Genomic DNA, 26,359 nt, shown 5'->3' with positions numbered 1-26,359 from the left:
AGGACTTTGAAAGTAGTTGTAGACCCAACAAAGAATCCTGCAGCTTCAATCTACCCCCTGTAAGGGGTTTAAGGACAGAAATAAAAATGAAGGTCTGTTGTATACACTGCTGTGTGAAATCTGTTTGCTGGCAAGCATTGTAGTCATCTGGATAGAGAATGCACAGATAGTGCCTCCTTCTGTACTTCGTGATCTCGCCTGCTGTTTTGAGGCCATAGTTTGACGCTTTCCAAACCATAGAAGCTGATCCCAGACAGCAGGTGATGGATGGAATGCTTGAGTTAATCTCTGCAGCTGGCAATTGCTCTGGCTACATACCAGTCCATTGTTTTTCACCCACTTATGCCAGTCTAGACAAAGGCCTACTTTATTCAAATCTGTAGACGCATCTCCTATGGGGAACAGTTCCCCTAACGGTGAGTTGAAGACTCCTCCGTAAGGGACCACAAGCAACTCTAGTCTGGTATTGCCATACTTGGGGCTCTTCAGCAGTGTACCTTAAGTCCTATGGCACAGTGAGCACAAGACTCGCACACTCCAGACTTGTCTTTATTCCCATCAACCAGAGATTGCCCGATTAAGGGGGCACTCGTCCATCTCAACATAATTAAAGATGAGCAGTATATCTGCTGCTCTAGGCATTTCACTCCCTTCTTTGAAATGTGTTTGTGTTCATGAACTTTATTTGAAAGCCCCTGTTGACAAAACTGCTGGATGAACTCCGCAGTGAGAACCCACTAGGATTGCATTTCTGCTGAGTCATTCAAATATACACACACTCCCAAGGTTTTGTTCTTCACCCTAATCCAACGTGACAGCACTTAACAGTGAGCATTTAAAGGTTGGTCCTCCTAAATGTTTTTGTTACTAATTACCTTTCACTTTGTGGAAGATAATTCCAGGCCTGAATATGCATTGATAATTAATCTTGGTAACATTTATAGGTACATAAGGCAACTGTAATTTAAGCCGTCTTCTTGAGTCTCAAATGCATCTGTTAAGTGAATCGGCCTAATACAAGCAAGTGATTCTTAAGCCAAACATGTTTTATCCAAAAACTCAACTCACCATTTCCTCAGTTTTAGTGTCATACCCCCCACCCCAGAGTTAGAAAATGGCATAATTGATTTTACTCTGTATGAGGCTAGTGTGCATTTTTAGTTGGACAGTGCTATTGCAGAACAAGTCATATTTACAGCACATGAAAAAGCAAATGTCTTTCACAGTAGGCTGAAGGATGTTTTCTGCTGTAGAGCAAGGGCAGGACATTGCTTCCAGGAAGTTACCATGTTTGGCAACAACGCCATGTGTGCGCAAGCCAATGTCTGGCCGTCAATAGAGCAGTAACCTAATCCCATTGTAGTCCAGTTCTCCATTGTTTTTATCTTTGGGTTTATGTCCAACTCATGTTCCTCATTTTCAGGCTTATACGGCCTAGTCCCCCCAAAAAAATTCTGGCTGAAGTGTGGTTGACACTGGAAAGTTTAGTTGGGAGCATATTAACCCCTACACCAGGACATTATCTTGTATAGGAAGAATATTCTACTTAAAGTACATGTTAATCCAATTTAGTAAAAGCAATCTCTTGTTGGGCTCACTCATCCTGGAGTATTGTGCTTACTAGAAGTAACTTTTCTTAGTGGCCCTGTGTGTGATTGAATGGTGATATTAGTAATCTTGGTGATTAAAAAGCATTTGTAGTTTTAATGTGCATTTTCTTTTACATTTTAGGAACGCTCAGATAAGCGGTCACCAAATGCTTCACCAGCAAAGCGATCCCCATCGAAGAAGTCTCCTGTGAAGTCACCAGTAAAAGGATCTTCGCCCAGGAAATCACTTGCGACGTCCCCAGCTCAAAGGTCTCCATCTAAGAAAACTCCTGTCACATCACTAGCATCAAAGTCTCCATCTAAATCTGCTGCCACATTACCGACTTCAAAGTCTCCACTTGGATCCCCTGCTAATTTGAGTGCTGCCTCGAAGTCCCCCAGAAGGAATGCCACTGTAAACACACACACTAGTCTGACAAAGGAACGCTCTTCAGCCAGGGGAAGTCCTGCCTCTTCTCCAGCACCGGGGAGGGCTTCAGCCAGGGGGAGTCCCGCCACTTCTCCAGCACCGGGGAGGGCTTCAGCCAGGGGGAGCCCTGCCACTTCTCCAGCACCGGGCAGGGCTTCAGCCAGGGGGAGCCCCGCTACTTCTCCAGCACCGGGGAGGGCTTCAGCCAGGGGGAGTCCCGCCACTTCTCCAGCACCGGAGAGGGCTTCAGCCAGGGGGAGTCCCGCCACTTCTCCAGCACCGGGGAGGGCTTCAGCCAGGGGGAGCCCCGCCACTTCTCCAGCACCGGGGAGGGATTCAGCCAGGGGGAGTCCCGCCACTTCTCCAGCACCGGGGAGGGCTTCAGCCAGGGGGAGCCCCGCCACTTCTCCAGCACCGGGGAGGGCTTCAGCCAGGGGGAGCCCCGCCACTTCTCCAGCACCGGGGAGGGCTTCAGCCAGGGTGAGCCCCGGCACTTCTCCAGCACCGGGGAGGGCTTCAGCCAGGGTGAGCCCCGGCACTTCTCCAGCACCGGGGAGGGCTTCAGCCAGGGTGAGCCCCGGCACTTCTCCAGCACCGGGGAGGGCTTCAGCCAGGGGGAGCCCCGGCACTTCTCCAGCACCGGGGAGGGCTTCAGCCAGGGGGAGTCCCGCCACTTCTCCAGCACCGGGGAGGGCTTCAGCCAGGGGGAGTCCCGCCACTTCTCCAGCACCGGGCAGGGCTTCAGCCAAGGGGAGTCCCGCCACTTCTCCAGCACCGGGCAGGGCTTCTGCCAGGGGGAGCCCTGCCACTTCTCCGGCACCCGGGAGGGCATCTGCCAGGGGGAGTCCTGCCACTTCTCCGGCACCCAGGAGGTCATCTGCCAGGGGCAGTCCTGCCACTCCTCCAGTAGTAAGAATGTCTTCCCACCAAAGAAGTCCAGCAGTCATACGGGCTAAAGTTGAAGCCATCTCAATGTCACCAGCTAGCATTCCAATCCAAACAAGAGTCCGCATGACCCCGTCCAAGGGCACCTCTCCTTCGCCTGTGGGCCGGACCCCGTCCAAGGGCGCCTCTCCTTCGCCTGTGGGCCGGACCCCGTCCAAGGGCGCCTCTCCTTCGCCTGTGGGCCGGACCCCGTCCAAGGGCGCCTCTCCTTCGCCTGTGGGCCGGACCCCGTCCAAGGGCGCCTCTCCTTCGCCTGTGGGCCGGACCCCGTCCAAGGGCGCCTCTCCTTCGCCTGTGGGCCGGACCCCGTCCAAGGGCGCCTCTCCTTCGCCTGTGGGCCGGACCCCGTCCAAGGGCGCCTCTCCTTCGCCTGTGGGCCGGACCCCGTCCAAGGGCGCCTCTCCTTCGCCTGTGGGCCGGACCCCGTCCAAGGGCGCCTCTCCTTCGCCTGTGGGCCGGACCCCGTCCAAGGGCGCCTCTCCTTCGCCTGTGGGCCGGACACAGTCCAAGGGTGCCTCTCCTTCGCCTGTGGGCCGGACACAGTCCAAGGGTGCCTCAAGGGGGCGATTTTCAGTCTCTAGAATTATTACACCTACTTCGCAAAGAAATACAGGAACTGAAATTATTCAGAAAGAAATTCTTCTACAGAAACCTGAAAATGATAGTCATCAAGCAGCTCAAGAGTCTGAAGACAAATACCCCCAAAAAAGTGTTGAGAGAAGAAAAACCCCATCTCGTCGAAAAAGTAGAAGTGATGCCTTCGAAGCATTTCGCTCTAGGAGGAAGAGTGGTGCTACAGAAGCCAACCTACTAGGTAATATGCGTTAATTTTTTATTTTAAGCATTTCTTCTATTAGAGTGAAATATTTTCTAGTTGGGAAATGTTTGGTTATTAGTGAAAGATGTGCCTAACAATTTTATCTGTGGTTGCATCCTGTCATTATTGGGTCCTTCCTAGTTGCACCATGTAACTGCCAGTTAATGGCTGGCATGAAACTAAAGATGTAATACAATGTATTTTCTTACTTCAGTTTTCCTGTTGCTGACAACCCTTGAAACTACCTTAAGGCCAGAGACATGTTGGCTGTCAATGGAAGTTTGTTAGCTGCTCTAGCTACAGAATTATGCAGGACACGTGGTTTCTTGTTGGGGCGGGGGTTTATAATTTGGCTAGAATTGTTGCTTTCATCTACTTTGGCACCAGTTAGGAATTTCTCAGAGGTTTTGCTTTAGTCTCTGCACTAGATTGTTTGGCTTTTCTAGACTGGAGCTGTCTCATCATAGCTTGTGAGTAGTCTTGTGCATTTAATACTAATCTTAATTCTTTGCCTATGGAAAAGAGGTGCCATACATAATGAAGGCTAGTATGTTCAAGACAATCTTGTACATCTGATCTGTTGCTAGAAAGTTCAGTCCTGGAATCTGCCAGTCTCTGGTCAGATCAACTCTATGCCTGTTTTTCAGTAAACTTGCTGTCTTAACGTTTTTGGTGGACTACTTTAATAAGCTTTCTGTGAATGCTAAACTTTAGGTGCTTGTGCACAAATGCTTATTTGTATGTGTAGGCTTCCTAGAGCAATACAATACATTGTTTTTTTTTTCCATTTTGCATTTCCTTATGTGCTATTCCATACTTTTATTGATATGGTTGTGTGCAATATGTTTACTTATTTTATTTCTAGTTGCAAAATCGTGGGCAGACATTGTCAAACTTGGAGTTGCCAGGACTCAAGTAAAAAATGTTAAGCATGGTGTTAAAGGTCAAGTAACTAAGAAGAAACTGCCAAAATCAAAGGTAAGATGTGTGTGAAGGCCATGTAGCATGCAGAGAAAAAGCTGTGGTAAAGGATGCTGCTCAAACCTAGCAACCCATATGAAATGGTATTCAGAAGTGGTATACTATAATTCCCCAGAAATTGTGAAAGCTAAAATTAAAAAAAAATCTAGTGATTCGCCCAACAAAACATCCAGATTTTCTTTGAGGAATGTTTTGCCTTGATCCTCTGACAAAGGCATTATTTTTGGATGAGGATGCACGTTGAATTCTGTGCTGCCTTGACTAGAAAATTGAAACATGTTTAAGATTTTTATCTTGAAATATTGGTGGGCATTTGAATGGACTGTCACTACTGCATTTCGTAGACTTCTTCGCCTCGGATGTGGTGTTTTTTTTAAACTTTTTTTTATTTTTTACACTGCTTTAATCCTCTACGCAAGTTTTCTAAATTATTACTTCAGCCCCTAAAACCAACCCACTATGGTTTGAACTATAATTTCGATTTGTTTTCACCTTGAAGCACCCTTTTGTTTGAATGTAAGGCTATTATGATTACATCTACATCCGATCTCTGAAATTGGCCAATTAAGTCCCTATCCACAACTGTCCTGCTTTTATCTAAATTATCAGGAAGTCCTCAGACATACACCGCTTCAAGTGTTTCTAGAGTTTAACACTGCTGTGTTAATCATTTGGTTGTCCAGGAAGCTGAATAACAATTGCTTGCAATACGTTATTCTCTATGAAGGATCTTAATATCCAAAACACTGAATATTTCTTTCCTATCTGGTATCCCAGAATACTGCCCTCCTAATTAAACACATGCCATTACTTTGCAGTTGCTTTGAAATATTCAAAGTATTACTTTATGAAAAGTTATCAACGTTTTTAAAGGGCAATTATTTTGAAATGATAGGTAATTGAGGCAAATGGGCAGCAAACTCAGATCTGCAGAGCCAATAAGTTTGGCTCTGCAGATCTGACTTTAACTTTAACCCCTTCGATGCTGATGACTAGCTCAGCTCGTCATCAGCCACGGGGGGCGTGTGCGGATGACGAGCTGAGCTCGTCATCTAACGCGGCTTTTCGAAAAATGCGCCGCAGCGATGAGGTTAACTAAACAGTATAGATTATTAATGGACCCAGTGGTGGTGTGACATTGGAACATTTTAATTATTTGGGTGTGAGCCTTATTCACTGATTCTGCATTCCTCCTCAAAGGCACTGCTTCTTGGCTGCCACTGTACTAGCCTGGCCTAGATAGACTCCATTGTGGGAGCAAACACTTGATAGATGTTTTATACGAAAATATTTTTTTAGGTTGAAAAGTGCTAACCTGTGCTATCCTATTATAAGGCCAAATTTACTCGTAGGTTAAAGTGGGGTATGTTTGCTATTGTTATTGCAATGAGATGACATTCTTGGTGTGCATGGAGATGTTAGCTGTACAATCCGATGTTCATGTGGAAGCCTTCAACAACGGCTGTTTTTTTTGTGCAGACACCCAGATTTGATTCCTAAATCTCCCAACATAAACCTTTTGACTATTCCTGAAAAGTGAGACTACAGTTTTTGTTTGTGTCAGAGGTAATGTCAGATCCTATAGCAAGACCAATATTAATCTTAAGACACCAGTCATGTTTTTCAACCACCACCTGGTTCAGTTCCACCCAGGATCTGAACATTTGAGCAGTGTTCAAAAGACCTATAAACCTGCATATACCAGTGTAGAATGCTGGCTTTTTTTTAAATGTATAGGGGCTTGTTCTAACAAACCCCAGGTGCTCCATCTAGGATAGTGTGGTTGAGCAGCCTTGGGCTTATCAAGAGGAGTGTTCGACATTAATTAGTTAGTTACACGATCAATAAATGATGCACACGCTCAAAGAAACAGACACCAATTTAGGAAAATAACGTGTAGGTCTGTATACGTTTCTGTGGGACACCTTCCGCTTGTGAGGTGGTAGAAGGACGAGGACCTAAGTTCCACCAGCAGATTTGGCTTATCTGCCTTGGTGAGTCCAGGTGTAGGCTTGTGCTACACAGTAGAAAGGAAGGGGGGCACTTGGAAATTGGCAACAACTGGGCGGGGGGGGGGGGGGGGGGGGGGGGGGGGGGGAGCTTGGAGACCTGTCCGGGAGCTGCCTACAGGAGGCTCGGTTCATCATAGGATATTGAGAAGCAGTCCAGACCTCCTGGGTGGCTACTGTTCGGTGGACAAATGTGAAAAGAACAATTGATGGATAGAATGTTGAGCAATGTCAAACATTCACCCCAGTCAGAGATCTGGGCCTTAATCAATTTTTTTTCTTTTCCTGCTCGCCATTCCAGTTTATCCCAGCCATATGCAAATCGCTCTGGCCCCTGTTCCCCATGGGAACAGTCTACTCTGAACTGCCAGTCCAGGTTCTCCCTAGACTTGAAAACCAGCTTCTGTAGTAGGGGATCTCTGTATAATCATTATCTAGTGAATAGTCACGCCCATATGCGTGGACCCCGGAGCAATCAAAAATAATCTCTCAAGTTGTCAAAACGTGCAGAACTGCACAGACACTTAAGAGAATTTAAAGACCGATAATGCAGCCTATATCCACAGGCTACACTGTCCAGTACTTCAACTAGAAATTCCACCAAAATCCACAAACAGCACAGCCTGTCCAGGGTTTTCTACAGAGAAAACCTTGCCTTTAACAGCAAAACCCTCTGGAATTATAGAGAGGAAGAAGTGGACAGACGAGCCCCATAGGCTGCCATTATGTGGCTCAAAACAGTATACTGTGCCTTTGAGAGAACTTTCCAGAAGCCTCAGTATCCCAGAATGCAGTACAGGTCCCTTTTTACTTTCAGTTCTTTTTTCCGGCTCCTGCTAGCAGGACCCTGGAGCATTAGCTCTTCTTTTTAGAGTTTTTTTCTATACAATTTTTGTGATAATTTTGGATTTTTGTAGCTTCACTCGACGTCTTTGGCCTTTATCTACATTCTGCTGTGTTTTTTTTGGCAGAATTTCTGCAGTCTTCTTGTCTTTATACTATTTCTAGTCTGACAAGTACTTTGTCTGCAGCTGGACTAAAGACCAAAGCTGAAGCTCACAGGGTTTGTATTCTGTGCTTGCCTGTGTCTTTTGACACCTGTCTTCTCTGTAAGCTCCCAGGTTTGCAACAGAGGAGTTTGAAGGCATCTTCAGGCTCTAGGTAAGGAGAGGGTAGGTCCTCTAACGAGTCCCATGCTGTGATCTCTGGGGTTCTCCCCAGTAAGGGCACATCTGAGCTATGACGCGGTTCCGGTCAGCGTCGAGGCAGACGCGGGGTGCCTTCGGCGTCGCGGGGTGCCTTCGGCGTCGCGGGGTGCCTTCGGCGTCGCGGGGTGCCTTCGGCGTCGCGGGGTGCCTTCGGCGTCGCGGGGTGCCTTCGGCGTCGCGGGGTGCCTTCGGCGCTGCGGGGTGCCTTTGACGTCGCGGGGTGCTGTCAGCAAGCGTGTCTCCTTCGGAGGAGAGATGATTATCACTCCTTAGGAAGGCTCAGGCTCTTGTGACCGCTCAATCTACAACAGTGAAGACGGTGTCTCCTCCACTGGGGTCGATGGCCTCTTGTATCTTCCTCACGCCACACGCACGGCTGCAGATGAGACCTTTGCAGAATTGTTTGGAGGATCAGTGGGATTGGAGGAAAGGATCTTGGGACGTCAAGATACGACTGTCTCTGCGGGCTCTTCTGTCTCTGAAGTGGTAGTGTTCAGCGGACAATCTCCTCAGAGGGGTTCCCTTTCACAAGGACATTCCCACACAGACTATCGTGACGGGTGAGTCTCCACGGCTGGGGGGGCGCGCATTCCGGAGACTTGCAGATACAAGGAACATGGTCCCCGATGGAGTCCACGTATCGCATCTTTTTCCTGGAACTCAGAGCCGTTCACTTAGCACTGAAGGCGTTTCTTCCGTCCTTCCAGACCAACTCTCTGCTTGTACAGACTGACAATACGACCACAATGTATTACCTCAGCAAGTAGGGGGGTTTCGAGATCACGCACTCTGTCGCAGGAGGCGCGGGCGATCTGGCGCTGGCTTCTAGCCAGAGGACTGACTAACGGCTACCCATCTGCCAAGTGAGCAGAATATTCAGGCAGACGCGCTGAGCAGACTGATTCAGGAAAACCACAAATGGGTCATAAACGACGAAGTACCAGGAGAAGTCTTCGCAAGGTGTGGGACACCAGATGTAGATCTGTTCTCCACCGCCGAAAACAGCAAATGACGAGACTTTGCCTCCAGGTACTACCAGCAGGGGACGCTGGGGAATGCGTTATGGATTAACTGGTCGAACAGCTTTCTGTACGCTTTTCCACCCTTTCCCCCGATTCCGGCGGTGAATGGCCCAGACAGTGGTGGTTCACGGACCTGCTTCACCGGTCTCTCCTTCCTCCCATACGGCTGCCGTGCAGGCTGGACCTTCTCACGAAGTTCAGGGGGCAGATGTTGCACCCCAACCTCTCGTCTTTGAGTTTGGCGGCATGGCTCCAGAGTGCAATATGGCCATTTGAATCTGCCAGAAGTTTGTATGGACATACTGAAGGAGGCTAAGCAACCTTCCACTAGGACTTCTTATGCTTACAAGTGGAAGAGGTTTTGCATCTGGTGCAAGTCCAAGGACCATGACCTGACGACGTGTAAGGAAGATGTCATCCTTCCGTATCTTCTACATCTGGCGCAGTCTGGCCTTAATGTCCAATCCATTAAGGTTAATCTTGCTGCGCTGACTGCCTACAGGAAATGACCTTCGCAGACTTCCTTCTTTCAGATCCCTGTGATCAAAGGTTTTTTGGAAGGCTCAAAGAAAGTGTTCCCTCCTGTCCGGCTTCCTTCGCCTTCATGGGAATTGAACGTAGTGCTGTCCAGATTGATGAAGGAGCCTTTTGAACCTATTCATAAGGCTTCGTTGCAGTGCCTGTCCTGGAAGGCTGCGTTCCACGTGGCCATTACATCGGCCCGCAGGGTGAGTGAAATTCAGGCGTTGTGTTGCCAAGAACCTTATACTGTATTTCATGCTGCTACGGTTGTTATGCATACTCTCCCTATATTTTGTCCAAAGGTTGTCTGATTTCCATGTTAACCAGACTAACTTAACGTTTTTTCAGAATCCTTCATCTCCAGCGGAAAGGTCTCTGCATTCCCTGGATGTTAGGAGGGTGTTGCAATTTTATCTGGATAAAACCAAAGATATTAGTAGGTCAGACCAATTGTTTATCAATTGTGGATCAGTCAGGACCGGTCTTGCTACCTCTAAACAGTCCATCTCGAGGTGGATTGTGTCCTGTATACAATTGTGTTGCCAAAACGCTGATAAGACCTTGGGGGGTAAACATAAGGCTCATTCCACCAGGGGCAAAGCTGCCATGACTGCTTTGCTAGGTAATGTTCCAATTGTAGAAATCTGCAAGGCGGCCACTTGGAAGTCGGTCCATACCTTTGTTAAGCTTTACTGTCTGGACACTGATGCCAGGGCAGATACTCCGGTTGGGCAGGCTTCGCTGCGAAATCTGTTCGCACAGTAGTGGTGTTATTTCTCGGTTCTCCACCGCCGCTTTGGTGTGGGGATGGACTTGCCATTCTATTCACTAGATTGACTATACACAGAGATCCCCTACTACAGAAGAAGTAGTTTATGTCCTGTAACTCCAGTTCTGTAGTAGGGGTATCTGTTATAGTCCTAAGCGCCCGTCTTCCTCCCCGGTGGAGAGAGATATTCATGTAAGAAATGCTACAGGTCTGGCGTGTTACGCCTTCAAAAAGAACTGAAAGTGAAAGGGACCTGCACTGGATACTGTGAGGCTTCTGGAAAGTTCTCTTAAAGGCACAGTATCCTGTTTTGAGCCACATAATGGCAGCCTATGGGGCTTGTCTGTCCACTTCTTCCTCTCTATCATTCCCGAGGGTTTTGCTTTTAAAGGCAAGGTTTTCTCTGTAGAAAACCCTGGACAGGCTGTGCTGTTTGTGGATTTTGGTGGAATTTCTAATTGAAGTACTGGACAGTGTAGCCTGTGGATATAGGCTGCATTATCTGTCTTTAAATTCTCTCTTGTCTGTGCAGTTCTGCATGTTTTGACAACTTTATTATTTTTGATTGCTCTGGGGTCCGTGCACATGGGCGGGACTATTCACTAGATTATGACTATAACAGAGATACCCCTACTACAGAACTGGAGTTACAGGACAGAAAATACTCCTTCCTAGGACCGGTTTCGTGGTTTTGCCCCTCAGCCAGGCTAGCTTGACTCCAGTGGCATGGAGAGCATGGGACCCATGTCGGGGCATACCCGTCCTACTTGGGTTGACAAGTGCAAAAAGAAAAGTTGATGCACAGAATGGTGAACAATGTCAAACATTGTCAAACATTCACCCCATTACAAAGATTTGTGCCTAAATTCGTCCTTTTTTTTGCCATTCCAGTTTTAACCCAGCCAGTTTATTTAAACCAGACATTGCGGACAGTTACTGCGGGTGAATAGCTCCTCCACTCGAAAGGAGATGCTGGCTGCTTGACTAAGTGCTGACAGCCCTCCAGGGCTTGTGCAGGATGCACAGCTGCAAGATAAGTCAGATCTTTGCAAATGTCGAGTTTTTGTGCGGCAGCAGAGTTTGTTGCCAAAAGTCCAAAGCAGTCTTCTGCTCTTGTGGGTATCGGCTCTTCAGTGTCCTTCATCTTTGTAGCTGGTGTATCTAAAGTTCTGGATTTGCACTAAATACTAAACGTAGAGGGTAGTAAATGGGCTAACTACCCATGGGGGTCACTACACCCCCACCCCCATATGATCACTTCCTATGGGAAGTAGAGGGTAGTAAATGGGCTAACTACCCATGGGGGTCACTACACCCCCACCCCTCATATGATCACTTCCTATGGGAAGTGAGCATAACCATTAACTAGTTTCTTAATTTCTTACATCACCAAAAAGGCAATTTTCCTAGTCGGACATTCAGGCTGCTCACCTTGGGGGTGTGACTGACCTGGGTGGGCTCCACACCTACTTCGCATACAAATTTCCTACCTGTCCTGGTGCCAAATGGGTCTCGGGGCAAGGAGAGGTATCTCCCAGGTTTGGGGGAAGCCAGGGTTGCATATTCAAGGCGGCAGAGGCTCTTGAAGCCTCCTACCTTGATATGCTGATTTAGCCATCTTGCTTGGAGGAGGTGACAACATATCCGGCCAGACTAGGCATTGTTTCCGCCCTCCTACAGCATGGGCTTTCTGCTGTGGTGGCAAGCTGATCTACACTAGTCAGCCAGCACACTAGAGGTTGTTCGGTTTTCGAGGGGTACCCTCTGGGTGCATGCATCACTAAATCCGTAGCTGGAATCGGTGTGTTTTTATTAGTACAAAATGTTAGATACCAGACATCTCTGGTTTCAGTAAAGCTATTATGTAGCTGTGGAACTCTTAATCGCCAGTGCCCATTACATATAATCGGATGGCTTCCCTTTTCACTGGCAATGTCCAAGAATCAACATCTGCTTCACAGGGTCATATCTGCGCATGCAAATGTCCTCACATGTAATGTACTGCAACCTGCCATAGGGGTGACATTACTTACCGTGTGCCATGCCTTCAGACCCTGCAAGTGGGACCTGACGTGTCTACTTGCGTCTGCACCATGCCACACAGCCTGCAATAGCACTTTAGGGTTTTCGCCTTTCATGTGCATCAGCCATCTGAGAGGCATGTTGTCTGTTTGAACAAGGAAGTGAGTACCAAACAAGTATTGTCTTAATTTCTTCAAGGACCAGAAGGTGTCCCTCCCAGTGGCTCAACGCTGATCTCTGGGGAGTAACCTGCAAATTAAAGCAAGATGCTGGTCATGACAATCCTCGTTAGTCTGGGATAGGACCGCTCCAATTCAAGTTAAGCGGCAACAGTCTGCACTGTGATTTGCTAAGAACAATCTGGAGCTTTGAGAATGAGTGCTGAGCACATAGCTTCCTAAAAAAGCTTCAAAAGCCTTTTGGCTGTTCACTGTCCAGTTGACCTTCTTTGGCATCTTCATGGAGATCCATTCTGAGAGGGATGCTTCAATGGTGCCATACCCCTGAGCAAAACTCCTTCAGTACCCAGTCAAGCCAAGGAACCAATGATTTGGGTCTAGGTATTAGGAGCTACCTAGTCAACAATTGTCTGGATCTCTGGTTGAAAGGGTTGAACTTGGCATCCACCTTCAAGGTAGGAGCCCAAGTTCAAGGTATATAGGAATCTGGCTCGTTAGTGGACCAAAACAAGGACTTCTGTGAAGAGTCCATGCAAACTGTGTTTTGTTCACTGAGACCAAGATAACAATAAATGCTCTTGTGTGTTTAGAGTAGCTACTCCCAAGCAGTCCGCAGTCACCGAAGCAGCAAAGTCTGGTTCACTGAGTTGCTGCTCCCCAGACGGCACCAGCAACTTCCCAGGAAGAAGTACCTATGCTCCTGAAGGTCAGATCTATGCCCCCTCACTCACCCAAGTGAGACCACATCAGGATTGACCAGAGGGCCCCCCCCTCCGTTCTACTCTCAACCACCCCAAAGCCACGGTTGTGGCCAGACTGTCCGAACAACCTTATTCCAGACATCATCCCAGGCTAGTCCCTGCTTATGGGAGGGTGCTGCATTAGTCTATGCAGAGAATGTGTATCTACAGCAACACATAGTACAAACTGGAAAGGTTACCTGCCCTGTAAGTATCTGTCACGTGAGCCCATCCTCCTCCCCAGAAGTGTGACTCTGATCACAGATCTCTCCTTCATTCGATTTCCTTTTCACGATATTAAACTTTTTTTCACTCCCCTACTCGTGCCACTCCTTCAAGAGGAGCATGTGGCCCAGAGACTAGCCTGAGGCCCTAGCTGCTAGGTGCCGATGTATTTATATGCAACAATTTAATCTTTCACCAGTGTTGCTTGAAAGTCTATTTAGCATGAAGGATTAAGGGTACAAGTTGAGTGCGCATCGATCTTTTGCCTTTTGCAGTGAGATAAATGGCAATTAAACCGCTTGCTGTATTAAATGTGTGGTCCTATTACATTTTTTTTTTCTTTCATGGGTGTTTCTCAGTCTGACAAGTTTTATTAAGCGTACAGGTTTATGAAAGGTGTGTGAACCCTGGATACAAGACACTGATATTTTTGATTTTGTCATTTATCAGTATTGCCAGCAACTAACGATTTGTTCATTAACCCTTTAAACAGACCCCGGCACGTAAAGTCAAGGGCCATGTCAGCACAGGCCATGCAGATTCTCCAGCTACAATAGTTATTGGAAGAGCTCATTCACGCACCATACCACTTGCAGGACGCACTCCGCGAGTTGTTAGGAATTATTCTTCAATACAAAGAGTGGATGTTAATGAAAGCTTTACAGGTGAGAACTTTGGGTCTAATGCCTGTTCCTGGTTAATAGATGTTCAATTGATCTTTTAAGTTGCAGCTTGATTAAGGTACTTTTAGCTCAAAGTAGCTTCAGCCCCATATATGGGAAGCTTCCCATTTTTCAGTAACTTTAATCAGGTGTGTTTTGAAAGGAGAAAGCCCAACATCTTCCAGTAAGGGTGGCTATGTACTCAACCTAGACTGTATGGCTCAGGTAGTAAATTGGCCGAAAGTCATGAGCTTTTAAAGGTATCCCAGAGAATTGCTGACTGACTTGCCGGTGTAAGGGATGCTTTTTTCCATGGAAAGATCCCAGACCCTGGGCGTAATGTGTGGGCTGTGTAGCTTCCAGGTACATACAGTGAACATGCTTTAGTTAGTTTTAAGGTCTACTTCATGAAGGCTTCTATGTCCAGGTTAAGCATTTAGTATGTACGTTCAGTTCCCTTCCAAAATATTTTCCTTGTGGGTGGAAAGGTTCATTTTCCGTAGTTAAGATGTTGAATCCTTATAGTTATAGGATGAAGAACTTAGTACAGAAAATGCTTCCGTAAGATTTGTTTTATCTTGACTGCGGCCATTCTATACATATGCAAAGTTATCTTTTCAATCTAAACCATAAATAAATTGCTCCATTTTGACTTTTTTTTTTTTTTCAAGGATTGACTGAGATGTTCACAACTCCTAAGGGAGAAAATAAAGCTTCACGTTCATTTACACCTGCAAAAGCTGCAGCAGAGGAATTGTCTGTAATGCTCACACCTGAGGAGTCTGGTTGGTTTTCATATTTTTGTTTGCGCCATGTGGCCCATAAATCGTATTGAATGAACTGTAGCATATCCATTCAGTGAATGAGGGCATGTCTATAATTCTGGAGTTGCTCAAAGCTCAGTAGCCTGATCTTGGCACTAGCCAATGCTGCTCCTGCACCTCTTTACAGGATATGAAAGTAAATTAAAAATTTTAAGTTACACTTGAATCAAAAATGAACCTCTACTAAACAGTGGGCTGTGTATGTAAGTAGTCTCTGAAAGTCCTTGTGCCCTCTAAAGTAATCAAAAGGGGGCACTCCTTCTGAGTTACCTAAATTCAGAAGATGTCGTCCCACTTTTCTATTGTTTGACTATAGTCAGATGGGGGATTCTCATTCAGGCATCTCCTTAGTGGTAGCTACGTCAAAAGAAATAAACAACTTCTGTCAATTTTCAGATTCCGTTTTTTTTGGTCCTGTTATGCATTAATGGGTCTTATACTTATATTTTTTTTACAGGAGAGATGATTGTTTCACCTTTGAGTACCACGCCATTTACAAAGAAGCACACACAATATAGTGAAGATGCAGTTTCTAGGTTCTTAAGAGGTAATGAGACTCAAAGTAGCAGCCAAACAAAGTCGCAGAGGATGTCTAAAGGAAAGTCACCAAAGGCAGCAAATTTGGAAAGAGGGAAGGAGAGTTACAAAACACCAGAGTCTTCTAGAAGTCGTAGTTCAAAAGTAGACGTTACCGAATCTACGGTATTAAATGACTTTGTTGGTCTTCGGAGGTTAATGAAAACTCCAAGGGAGAAAGCAACATCTGTGCTGGATTCAGTTGCGTTAAAACGATTACTGAGAACTCCGAGGCCAAAGAGACAGTCTGTTGTAGATGAACTAGCTGCTGCAGCTAAAAGTAGATCAGAGAAAAGTGACTTTAATCTAGTAGGGATTAAGCGTCTTATGAAGACCCCCAAGGAAAAAGGACAAGAAGTATTGGATATGGCTGGAGTAAGCCGCATTATGAAAACTCCCAAGCAAAAAGGGAAGCTTATTGAGTCCAATTTGGGGATCCGACGATTGATGAGGACTCCCGAAGAATATAGCACATATGCCAAGAACAGACTCCGGCAAAAGGTTCAACCAGTTGAAGACATGATTGGTATAAGCCGCATTATGAAAACTCCCAAAAACAAAACTCAGCCAGTTGAGGATCTGATTGGAATAAAGAGGTTAATGGCCTCGCCAAAACAGAAGTCTTCTCCTTTAGAAGATCTCAGAGGAATATCAAGACTTTTAAGGACCCCGAAAGAAAGAGTGGTTCCATTGTTAAGAGCGAGCACACGGATTAAACCTACGCTCTCAGATTCAGAATTGAACTACAGCGGCATGAAAGAGTTGTTTGATACACCCAAGGAAAGAAAGGTAAAATCTAGTTTAGTGATAAAATTGCTTTCCTTTTGTATTAACAATTTAAAAAAAAAAGATTTTCATGTACCATTTAATCCACCTGAACTGATTATTTTTTTTTCTTCTGCATTCGAGAGTATCCGTAGTGTACACAAGTTTGCCCTCTTAACTTTGCTTGATTGGTCACCCAAAAGTGGATTCTGTAATGCTGCATGCAGCACTGAACAGCTAGAAGTGGGTGCAAGAGATGCAGTGTACTTAATTAAAGATTCTATATTGCGTTGTGCAAAGTTTTTAGACTGAATTCCGGGGCATTTTTGACCTGTTTAACAAAATAGTGTTCTCTGGTACCTGTACTGCTTCCCCCCCCCCCCCCCCCCCCCCCCCCAATGACACTCACACACCCACGCGCACATGGAAGAATAGCAAGTTTGTGCCAGAATACTTTCCCTCAAGTAAGCTCTTTACTGGAAACCTGAAGTTACCGTTAAATTAATTGCTCCTCGGACATGTGCGACAGATTTGTTTGCTTATTGCTTCGCAGGTAATCTTTTGTACTGTTCTCCCTGCTCCACTGAAACATCTTTGATTTCCCATACCCTTGGTCTAGTGGACAAAAGATATAGTTACATCACTTATATATTCAGTGTAACTTGTTACTCTTCAGCAGCCAGGCTATTCAATCAGGTGCCTTGAAGAATCTTTTTTAGCAGATTCCTGAAGTATATATCTTTTTCCTACACTTGTCTCAACTTTACAGCAGTAGTGCACTTGCATTGGTCTGGAACTGGGCAAAACCAGCCACAGTGAATGCATGTTATGTTACTTGTTGGCTTCCTCAAATTGCTAATATTTGTCAGCCGTCAGATTTCGATAAATGGAGGACCTGCTTCATCTGGTACACTTTAACAGACTGCCTTAGAAGTATAGCAATCACAGTGAGACGTTTGGGACCAGTGTGTTTCCAAATGGTAATTAGTTGACTTTGCTAATGGCGACCTGCTATTTGGCTAATCAACTGGACCCTGCCAGTGCCTAGATACCCTCGCATGCGACATGAAGTGCTTGATCAATCTACTGATTGACATAGGGACATTGCCATTAGTAAGTCTGGCCATACAGGATACATTACAGGGTCCTGACATCCTGTATCTTTTTCCCCTACCTTTGTAACTGCTTTTGATTGTTAGGGAGTTGAGTCTTTAGAATCCCAGTATGTCTTGCTTTCTTGTATCTGAGATTCTTTGCCTTTTTGTGAGGGTGTAGCATCTTTAGTGAGTATTTTCTTTCCAGTGGCATCCCGTAAATATTTGCTGCCCTGTTTACTGTGTATATAAGTTAATGATGATCCGAAAGCTGTGTTATAGTTGTGCAAGTCTATAATCTTGGTGACTACAGATTTTGAGGGACCTTTAAAACTCGCTAGTGAGCAAGGAGTACTTTTGTTTTCAAGAGAAACTACAGTGCTTCTGACAAGTTAACAAAATATAACTTGCAGCATGTTTTGACTGTAGTACCCTCCCCACCACCAAGCATTTATTGGAAGCTTGGGGTGAACAAGATGCTCATTGCAGCAATCTGAGTTTAAAACTGATTTGCTTACTAGCGAGCTTTGACTGTCCCTCTGTCCTTGCTCTTCAACCAATCACTTAATCCCAGGTTGGTTTAAGAGGCAGGTATTTTAGATCTCTACCTGTAGCATGATTTTAATTTGCGTAAATCATTTTTAGCAATTTAAAATTACTTTTTTGCTTTTGGCTAACCTGTATTTTTTTGTTTTATAGATTAAATCCACAAAGGACCAAACAGGAAGTTCCACTGTTCAGGAAACCACAGAAGGTAATTTTTTTACATGTATGTGCATATATATAGATATATAGATATAGATATATATTATAGATTTTCTGAATCTATTTTTTTCCAGTTGCCCTAATTAAGAATTGTGTTTGTACTGTTTAAGAATAGATTGCACACCAATGTTCAAGCAGCATTAGACTGCTGTGTTTCAGTTAGTGTTACTTTTCAGTTCGTTTATGAAAAACCTTTCTAGTACTCACAAATGAAATTTAATTTCAGAACCTGAATTGTTGCTGCATCCCCAGTCCAAGATGTTGAGCATTAGAAAGAACCCTGAAAAGGGACTGCAACAAACCTTGAAGGTGGAAGATAAAAATGAAAAAACTCCTGGACGATTGAGAAGAAAGCTTGAAACTAGTCCTACAAGCAACAAATCCCTTTCTGTTGAAACTGAGGATGTTGGGACTTCACTAACTGAGTCGAATTCCATTTTGTTATCTGGTAAAATTGACTCTCCACCGAAGAGAAGAGGGAGGCCACTCAAAGGATCTATGGAGCCGGTTTCTTCCACCGATAAAGGTGAGACAATTTGAATTGTTTTTACTGTTTAAAGTAACCGGCTTGCAAGGCTCAACATCATAAAAATGTTACTGGACCTGCAAGTCTGGTAACTTGATTAATCAACTTTACCTAACTTATGTACATGATCTGGTCTCAAATTGTTTGATCTTATGCAAATATTTTGTCCTATGGAGCTGCCTTTTTCTTTAGCACATGAGAGCACAGTCCAATATGAAAGTTTACCATTTCTGCTGTACAAATCTTTTTACTAGACTTAATGTTTGCTCCATGTATAACCAGAATTAAACCCATATATAGAGTACAAATGGTCCCTGGCTTGCCTCATGGCTCACTAATAGCATTTAATCTGGGCAGGAGCGATAATGATTCCCAGTTAATGTTTAAAAATTCACTTTTCATAAATGTATTACTAAAGCATGATGTGGTAGTTCACTGTCATTACAGGCGTCTGTCTGGCGCCAGAAATTTTTTCAGCAGTACCCTAGGTGGTGTATGTCTGCTCCCCATCCGTCATCAGCACATTGAGCGCCGGGATGATGTTTGCCGGAAACTAAATAGATGCCGCCGCCCATGCGCACTGATGTCTGGTCTTTTAATGTGCCAGCCCAGTGCTGCTCCGGAGAGACCTACCCCATGACAGTTTTTTTACTCACTTTTTAAAAAAAATTTTTGTTGGTGTCTGATGTCCCAGTGAAGGACCGGCTTCAAACTCAGCAGTTCCCGTCACCGGATAATGACCGTTGTGGATCTGCACCTCATGTGCCTTTGGTGTCTGGAATATCGCGCAACGCAAAGTCGTGCTCAGAGTGTGGGGCCATGAACCCGAAGGCTGTGCAGTATGTGTCCCAAAAGCTACTGGTGGCCCGACGCTCTGCTGTTAGTCTTGTTCGAGGGGAAGTTTGCAAACAGTCACGGAGCTCACACTGGAAGTTGTTGGGGAGGACGATACTCTTCTGAGGAGGAGCAAGATGGTGCCCGACTAGTGGCCGCTTGCGGAGCTAGAAGGTAGCGTTCTGGAGCTAGCAATGTGTCCGGTGCAAAATTAGTGCAGCTTTTCCTCGCTCAGATACCCCTCTTCCACGTCCTGGATCTGATTGAATCACTGCACTTACCTCCTGCCTCGGATGGTGTTTGGCGTCCATCGATCGTACTACCTCAGTACGACGCCTTGTTCGGCGGTTTGTCTCGGCTTGCCTGCGGCGCTTGCTGCATCGACTCACCAGCGCCCCCTCAATGGCTCCAAAGGTAGCAGTGAGCGTCCCAACGAAAGCAGCTGCAGCGGCTGCTGCGAGGAGAGCGCGGAGTGAGGCAATTTCGACCTCGCCCGAGTGCCACGGAAGCCCTGGATAATGCCTCGGGACAATATATCAAGCAACTCCCGGCGGAATTGAGGAGAGGGAAAGGCGGTGCAATTGCTGGCAATGCCAGGCCTAAACCAGCAGGACCCTCCAGTTGTGAAGCTACTGCAGCGGAATAAAACACTGCGACCACAGTGAGTACTGCCCCTGAGTGGCGCTCCGTGCCTGGGCTTAATGATACGGTGGGGGCCAGTTTAGGGGACCAGGCTGCTGACATGGTGAGTCCCGAAGTAATACATCTTATTGACCCTGTGGGGTTATCGCTGAATGGTGGGCAAAAGAGGACCCACCAGCAGGAGATATTGACAGGGAAATCCATAGAATCTAACCTGGCAACTACAGGTGCTCTATCTCCTAACCTAAATGGTAATCCCCCGATGGTAAAAGGAGGGGTATTGAATAGTAAAGGATCAAAGGAGTGTGCCAAGCCCCCCTCAGCATTTCAAGAGCCTGTAAGGCAAGCGGGATATACAGCTGAGATCTGGTGTGAAAGACAGCGGGGAAGAGGAAAAGGAACAGAGCGGTTGTTTCTTCTCGGTGACAGATGAAGCTGAGTGGTCAGAGGATGCGTTAAGTACTTCTCAGGGTGCTAGCAGCCTCTAGTCGGATGTGGACCTGGAAGAGAGTGAGGATGACTTGCCATCAACAAAAAAAGGTCCAGGGCGATCAGGCAAAGGGATGAAACAGAGTAAAGATCTCTCTTGGGATTATTCAGCCTATACACCTCTGTCCAGAGCGGGCGATAAACCCACAGCTGCTTCAAAACCTGAAGGACCCCCTACCCTGGAGATAATTCATCAGGCAATCTTGGCCCACAGAGAGGAGGCGCGTCATGACAGTAAGGAAACCCAAGCTGGGATGTGGAAAATGCAGGGTGTGGTTCGTAAACCATCTAAAGCATTTTCCAATATGGGGGAAAGAGTTACACAGCTGGCGGAAAGGTGATGGGCGCTGAAAATGAAACTGGAAAGGTAGCTACAATGGTGGAGGCTCATGAGGCCCAGTTAAAGGACATCCAATGGAAACTGCAGGAATCAGAAAATAGACAAAGAAGAAACAATCTACATGTCCTTGGGGTGCAGGAAGGTCAGGAGGGATTTGACGCCAGGTCCTACATTATCAGCCTGTTCACTTCAGCTTTCCCAGAAATGTCCAACTGGAACTGGGCAGCGGAGATACAAAGGGCTCACCGTATCCCCTTTAGACAGCGCTTACAGACCAAGGAAGGAGACAAACGACGGGCTGTCCTGGTCTTTTTTGGCAATTTTTTACTGAGTCCATTTCTGATAAGGCAAGGCCAGATGCTAGGAGGACAATCTGGGAGTTTTTTCTTTTTTTTTTTTTTTTTGTAAGGCCGGATTACTGCCATAGCACGGGAGAGACGGAGACTAAGGCAGTTGCTGAAACCGTTTCAGGATAAGAAGATCCAGGCTTTTTTGATTAACCCTGCGCAATTGAAGATCATTAATCCGGGAGCTACCCGCTACTTCTCTTCGGAAATCAAGGCTAACGAGTATTTGGACTCGCTGGACTCTAGGGGCTAAAGATGGGGTTTGCCGAACTACAACAAATATGGTCTGGAAGCAAATCAGTTTAAGTTTATGCAAATACACCAAACACCGATGGCCATTAGACCCCGACTTAACCCAAGAGGGAGAATCAAGATTCTTGACTATGTCTTGGGCGGGGGGGGGCAGGACGACTAAGACTACATCGATCACGACTGGCTATGACGACGACTGCTCTGATCCTAAACACCGATGGCCATTAGACCCCGACTTAACCCAAGAGGGAGAATCAAGATTCTTGACTATGTCTTGGGCGGGGGGGGACCAGGACTACATCGATCACGACTGGCTATGACGACGACTGCTCTGATCCTAATGTAGAGCTCGTCGACGGTATGGCCGCTGGCTCCTCCATAGACTATGAATGATTCTCCGTCGACGATGGTTCAGTCGAAGATAGTTCCGTCGACGCCTCTCTCGTCGACTACCTCGTCGACTGTTCCTCCTTCAAAGGTGGCAAAGATTAGAATTATTGTGAAAACGCCAGATCACTCCGGATATGACTTCTCCGTGATGGGTGACTCCCCTTCCTCCAGCTTTACTGTTAGATGTGGATAATTCAGATGAGGACGAAGCGGATAATGAAGATCCTTATGGAGAGGCTTACAGTCCGTCGCAACTCCATGTAAAGTGTCAGGACTCTGCTGGTTATTATGAGGAACTGCGTCAATCTCCACCTAGACAGCAGATTCTACAACAAGTTCCACAGGGTATGGTTGCCATGCCTTCATCACTCATATCGGACCTGCAAATAATGCTAACGGACTAGAGGAAGAGGTTTCCTTCACAGGCTCCGGAGTGCATTCAGGTGGCTTCTCCATCTTTACCACCATCCTCTACGGCAGTGGTGCAGCCGCAATCTCAAGATAAAAAAAAAAGTTCGGCAGCCACCAGTACAGGTTCAGACCATTCAAGATACTGGGTATGATTCTGCGGCTGCAGGCAGTCTCATCCTGACTAAGAATAGGACGATTACGTCATTCCAGATCCTTCCTCTCCGTCATCAGATCCAGTGGATTCGCCACCTGTCTATATAGGTGGGTTCCATAAACTTATGGAGAGAGCTTCTAGGCGCTTTGGCCTTCCAGGGCCTACGGTGCATACAGACTGCTTCCTTTATGATTTCAAGGAACCATATTAAAGATCTGTCCGCTCTAACCCTATAGTTGACCATGTTTGGACTGAGGGACTGAAAGCCATGCAGTCCCCTGCTACGGTAATTCCTGTCTTGCCTCGACTGGAAAAAAAGTATAAAGCTCCGGATGGAAGTCCAGCATGTATGGTGGGTCAGCCAAAACTCTGTGATCTCGTAAGTAGCTCAGAGGAAGTCTAAGAACCCGGCAGCCCCTCTTGCTTCTCCACCAGACAAGGAGGGCAGAGGCTTGGATAATGTAGGGAAGAGATTCTCCTCTATGTCCAGTCTTCTGGTTTGTGCCTCCAATGCGCTTGCAATTTTAGGCCGTTATGACCGCCAATTGTGGTGTGATATGACTCCGTTCTTTGATCATCTACCGGAGGCTGTTAAAGTTGAGGCTCTGAAGATCTTGGAGGAAGGGGTATGAACCTCTGCAGAAGTGATTGACTGCTCGATGGACATAGCTACAACTGTATTCAGAGCTCTGGCAGGTTCGGCGGTCCTCGGAAGGCAAGGATGGCTTTGGGCTACTTGGTTCCGCCCGGAAGTACAGAACAAGGTATTGGACATGCCCTTTGATGGTGATGTGCTTTTCGGAAAGCACATTGACGATGCCTTGCAGGAGATAAAGGACACTGAAACACTCAAGTCCTTAGGCAACTTCCAATATCTTAAAACTCCTTTCAGAGTAGCGAGGGGGAGAGGTTATAACAGCAGAGGAGGATACCAGCAACGTTACTCCTCTTACTCAGTCCTCACAATCCTACAGGCCACAATATTCGCAGAGGCAAGGACAATCTGCCTCTTTCTCTCGCCAACAAGGGAAACCACGACTGGGTCGCCAGGGTAGAGACCACTCAAAGCGACAATAGCGGCCTCCTGGCTATGTCTACTGTTCTTGCCTCTCCAATATCATCTGTGGGAAGCAGGATTGTTTGTCTGAAAAGCTGGATAAATATAACATCCGACCAATATCATTCGGAGTGGCCACACCTTGGAGTTCCAACAGCTTCCTCCAATCAGAGCTCCTGGCGCCAGCAGCGTAAAACATCCTAGACTGCTACGTCTCGAAGCCCACCAACTCTTCATCAAGGGGGCAATAGAGCCGGTCCCTCACACTCTGAGAGGGAAAGGCTTTTATTCCAGGTTTTTCCTGGTTCGCAAGACGAAAGACAAATGGCGTCCAATTTTAGATCGCAGAGAGCTCAACACCTCTCTCATAAAGCTCTCATTCAGGATGGTCACTCTTCAAGATATTCTACGTCTTCTGAATCCAGGAGACTACATGGCGACACTGGACTTGGAGGACACATACTTCCACGTCCCGATCCATCCGGCTCGCAGACCATAACTTCGCTTTACAGTGGGCAAGAGCCACTTCCAATTCAAGGCCTTTGGCCTGAAGTCTGCACCACGGATATTTACGAAGGTTCTGGCACCTGTGGCTGCATTCCTCAAAGCAATCTCTAGAAGTCTTCCCCTACCTAGACGATTGGCTTATAAAGACGCCATCTTTTCAAGCGGCTTCCAAGGCGGTTTCACATTGCATCCAACTTTACAACAGCTTGGGTTTTCAACTCAACATAGAGAAATCAGGCCTTCAGCCAGCCAGGTATGTAAGGTTTCTAGGCTCTATTCTGGAAACCAGATGCTGCAAAGCTTTCCCAACGGAGGAGCGTCAACACAAGCTCATGCAGTCGGCTTGTCTATTGCAGAAAAAGAAGACCCTGTAGGTACGACTCTACAAGTCCCTGCTAGGATCGATCTCATCCTGCATACCATAGACAAGCAATGGTACCAGGAGGAAGGCTCCTTCGAGGACAGGATAACTGTAACCCCAGCGATGAGACTCATGCAGCTGGTGGCTGGTTCGAGAGAACATCTCAAAAGATTTAAACTTCACGCTCCCTCCATCTCCCATGGTTGTGGCGACAGACGCCTCACTAGAAGGTTGGGGAGCGGTTCTGCAGAATTTACATGTGAGAGGTCATTGGAACCCAAGTCAGCGGAAGTTCCACATCAATCTTTTGGAACTGATGGCTATTCGCTTGGCTCTTCAAGCTTTTCTGCCGAGGGTTCAAGATCATACAGTGCTGGTCCGCACAGACAACACGACGAGCATGCATTATATCAACAAACAAGGAGGAACCAGATCCCAAGCTCTTTCAAAGGAAGCTCAGAGAATATGGGACTGGGCTATTCTTCACAACATTACGCTGTCAGCGGAGCACCTCGCGGGCACGCTCAAATAAAAAGCACACGCTCTCAGCCGCCAGAGGTCGGTCACTCACGAATGGGAATTGGACCAAACCATCCTCTACGAAGTCTTCACGGTCTGGGGGATCCCGGCCATAGACCTGTTTGCGACCCCTGAGAACGCCAAATGTCAACTTTACGCAAGCAGGGATCACCATCAGGGATCCTCTGGGAATGCGCTTTCGATTGCTTGGTACGGCGCATTTCTCTATGCCTTTCCTCCAATTCCCCTAATTCCGAAAGTCATCAGAAAGATCAAAGCGGAACCATGCACAGTGATCTTGATTGCACCAGCGTGGCCCCGACAGTTCTGGTACACGGAACTCCTCCTACTGTCTCTGGATCAGCCAATCCACCTACAGCCGGTTCAGTCTATGTTGACAGGGCCAGGTACTTCATCCGAATCCCAAATCGCTCCAGTTGACTGCGTGGCTCCTGAGTACAGAGAATTTAAAGATCTAGATCTCTCCGAGGAATGTAAAGATATTCTGTCTCAGTCCAGAGCCCCAAGTACAAACAAAACTTAATGGGCTAAGTGGAGAAGGTTTTGTCTCTGGTGGTGTTCACAAAATCTGTATCCTTACACTGCGCACCCACATCAGACTTGGCCTCATGTTCTTTCCCTGGCTAAATCAGGGTTGGCTCATTCCTCGGTCAAGGTGCATCTGGGACCCATCTCAAGGTTCAGGCGCACATCTCCAGGTCCTTTGCTTTGGTCTGTAAGGATTATCAGGGAGTTTCTGAAAGGTCTGTTCAGAGTCTTTCCTCCAGTCCGGCCTCCTCCGCCAGTCTGGCAACTAAATTTAGTATGGACTAATCTAATGAAAGCACCATTTGAACTCATACATAAGGCAGACCTTAAATTTCTGTCATGGAAGCTTGCTCTTTTGTTGGCTCTAACATCTGCTAGGAGGATAAGTGAGCTCCAGGCTTTTACAATTGAAGAACCTTTTCTGCAGTTCAAGAAAGATGTTGTAATACTGAGAACAAATCCAAAGTTCATCCCAAAAGTTCCATCTGAATGAGCCGGTGATTCTAAAGTCCTTTTTTCCACAACCTACCACACCAGCGGAAAGGTCTTTACATTCTTTGGATGTTCAGAGGTGTCTGAAATTCTATCTGGAACGCACTAAACCTTTCAGGAAATCTTAACAGTTGTCTGTATCTTATGGCGCTCCGCGGAAGGGGTATCCATTGTCCAAGCACAGTATTTCCCGTTGGATTTCCAATGCTATCCAATTTTGCCATCAGCAGGCGGGCAAACCGCTTCAAAGACTAGTTCGAACTCCTTCCACGAGATCTGTGGCATCCTCAGTGGCTCTGTCGGGAGTCCCTATCAAGGACATTTGTCGGGCAGCTACGTGGAGTA

The 26,359-nt window shown here is 46.5% G+C and overlaps 1 protein-coding gene across 1 annotated transcript in view; it reads left to right on the top strand.

Moving 5' to 3' along the window:
• Window positions 1-26,359, top strand: part of LOC147711837 (uncharacterized) — a 92,826-nt gene that overhangs the window by 30,788 nt on the left and 35,679 nt on the right. Inside the window, 7 exon segments of the mRNA XM_086922565.1 lie at window positions 1,732-3,778; window positions 4,647-4,759; window positions 13,952-14,123; window positions 14,792-14,905; window positions 15,402-16,309; window positions 18,079-18,133; window positions 18,371-18,670. Of these exon segments, the coding sequence (XP_086778691.1) occupies window positions 1,732-3,778; window positions 4,647-4,759; window positions 13,952-14,123; window positions 14,792-14,905; window positions 15,402-16,309; window positions 18,079-18,133; window positions 18,371-18,670 (3,709 nt within the window).

This window comes from Lissotriton vulgaris, chromosome 5 (assembly GCF_964263255.1).
Source record: "Lissotriton vulgaris chromosome 5, aLisVul1.2, whole genome shotgun sequence".
Taxonomy (NCBI): Eukaryota; Metazoa; Chordata; class Amphibia; order Caudata; family Salamandridae; genus Lissotriton; species Lissotriton vulgaris.
The sequence above is the reverse complement of the archived record's forward strand: the minus strand, read 5'-3'. Positions and strand labels throughout refer to the sequence as shown.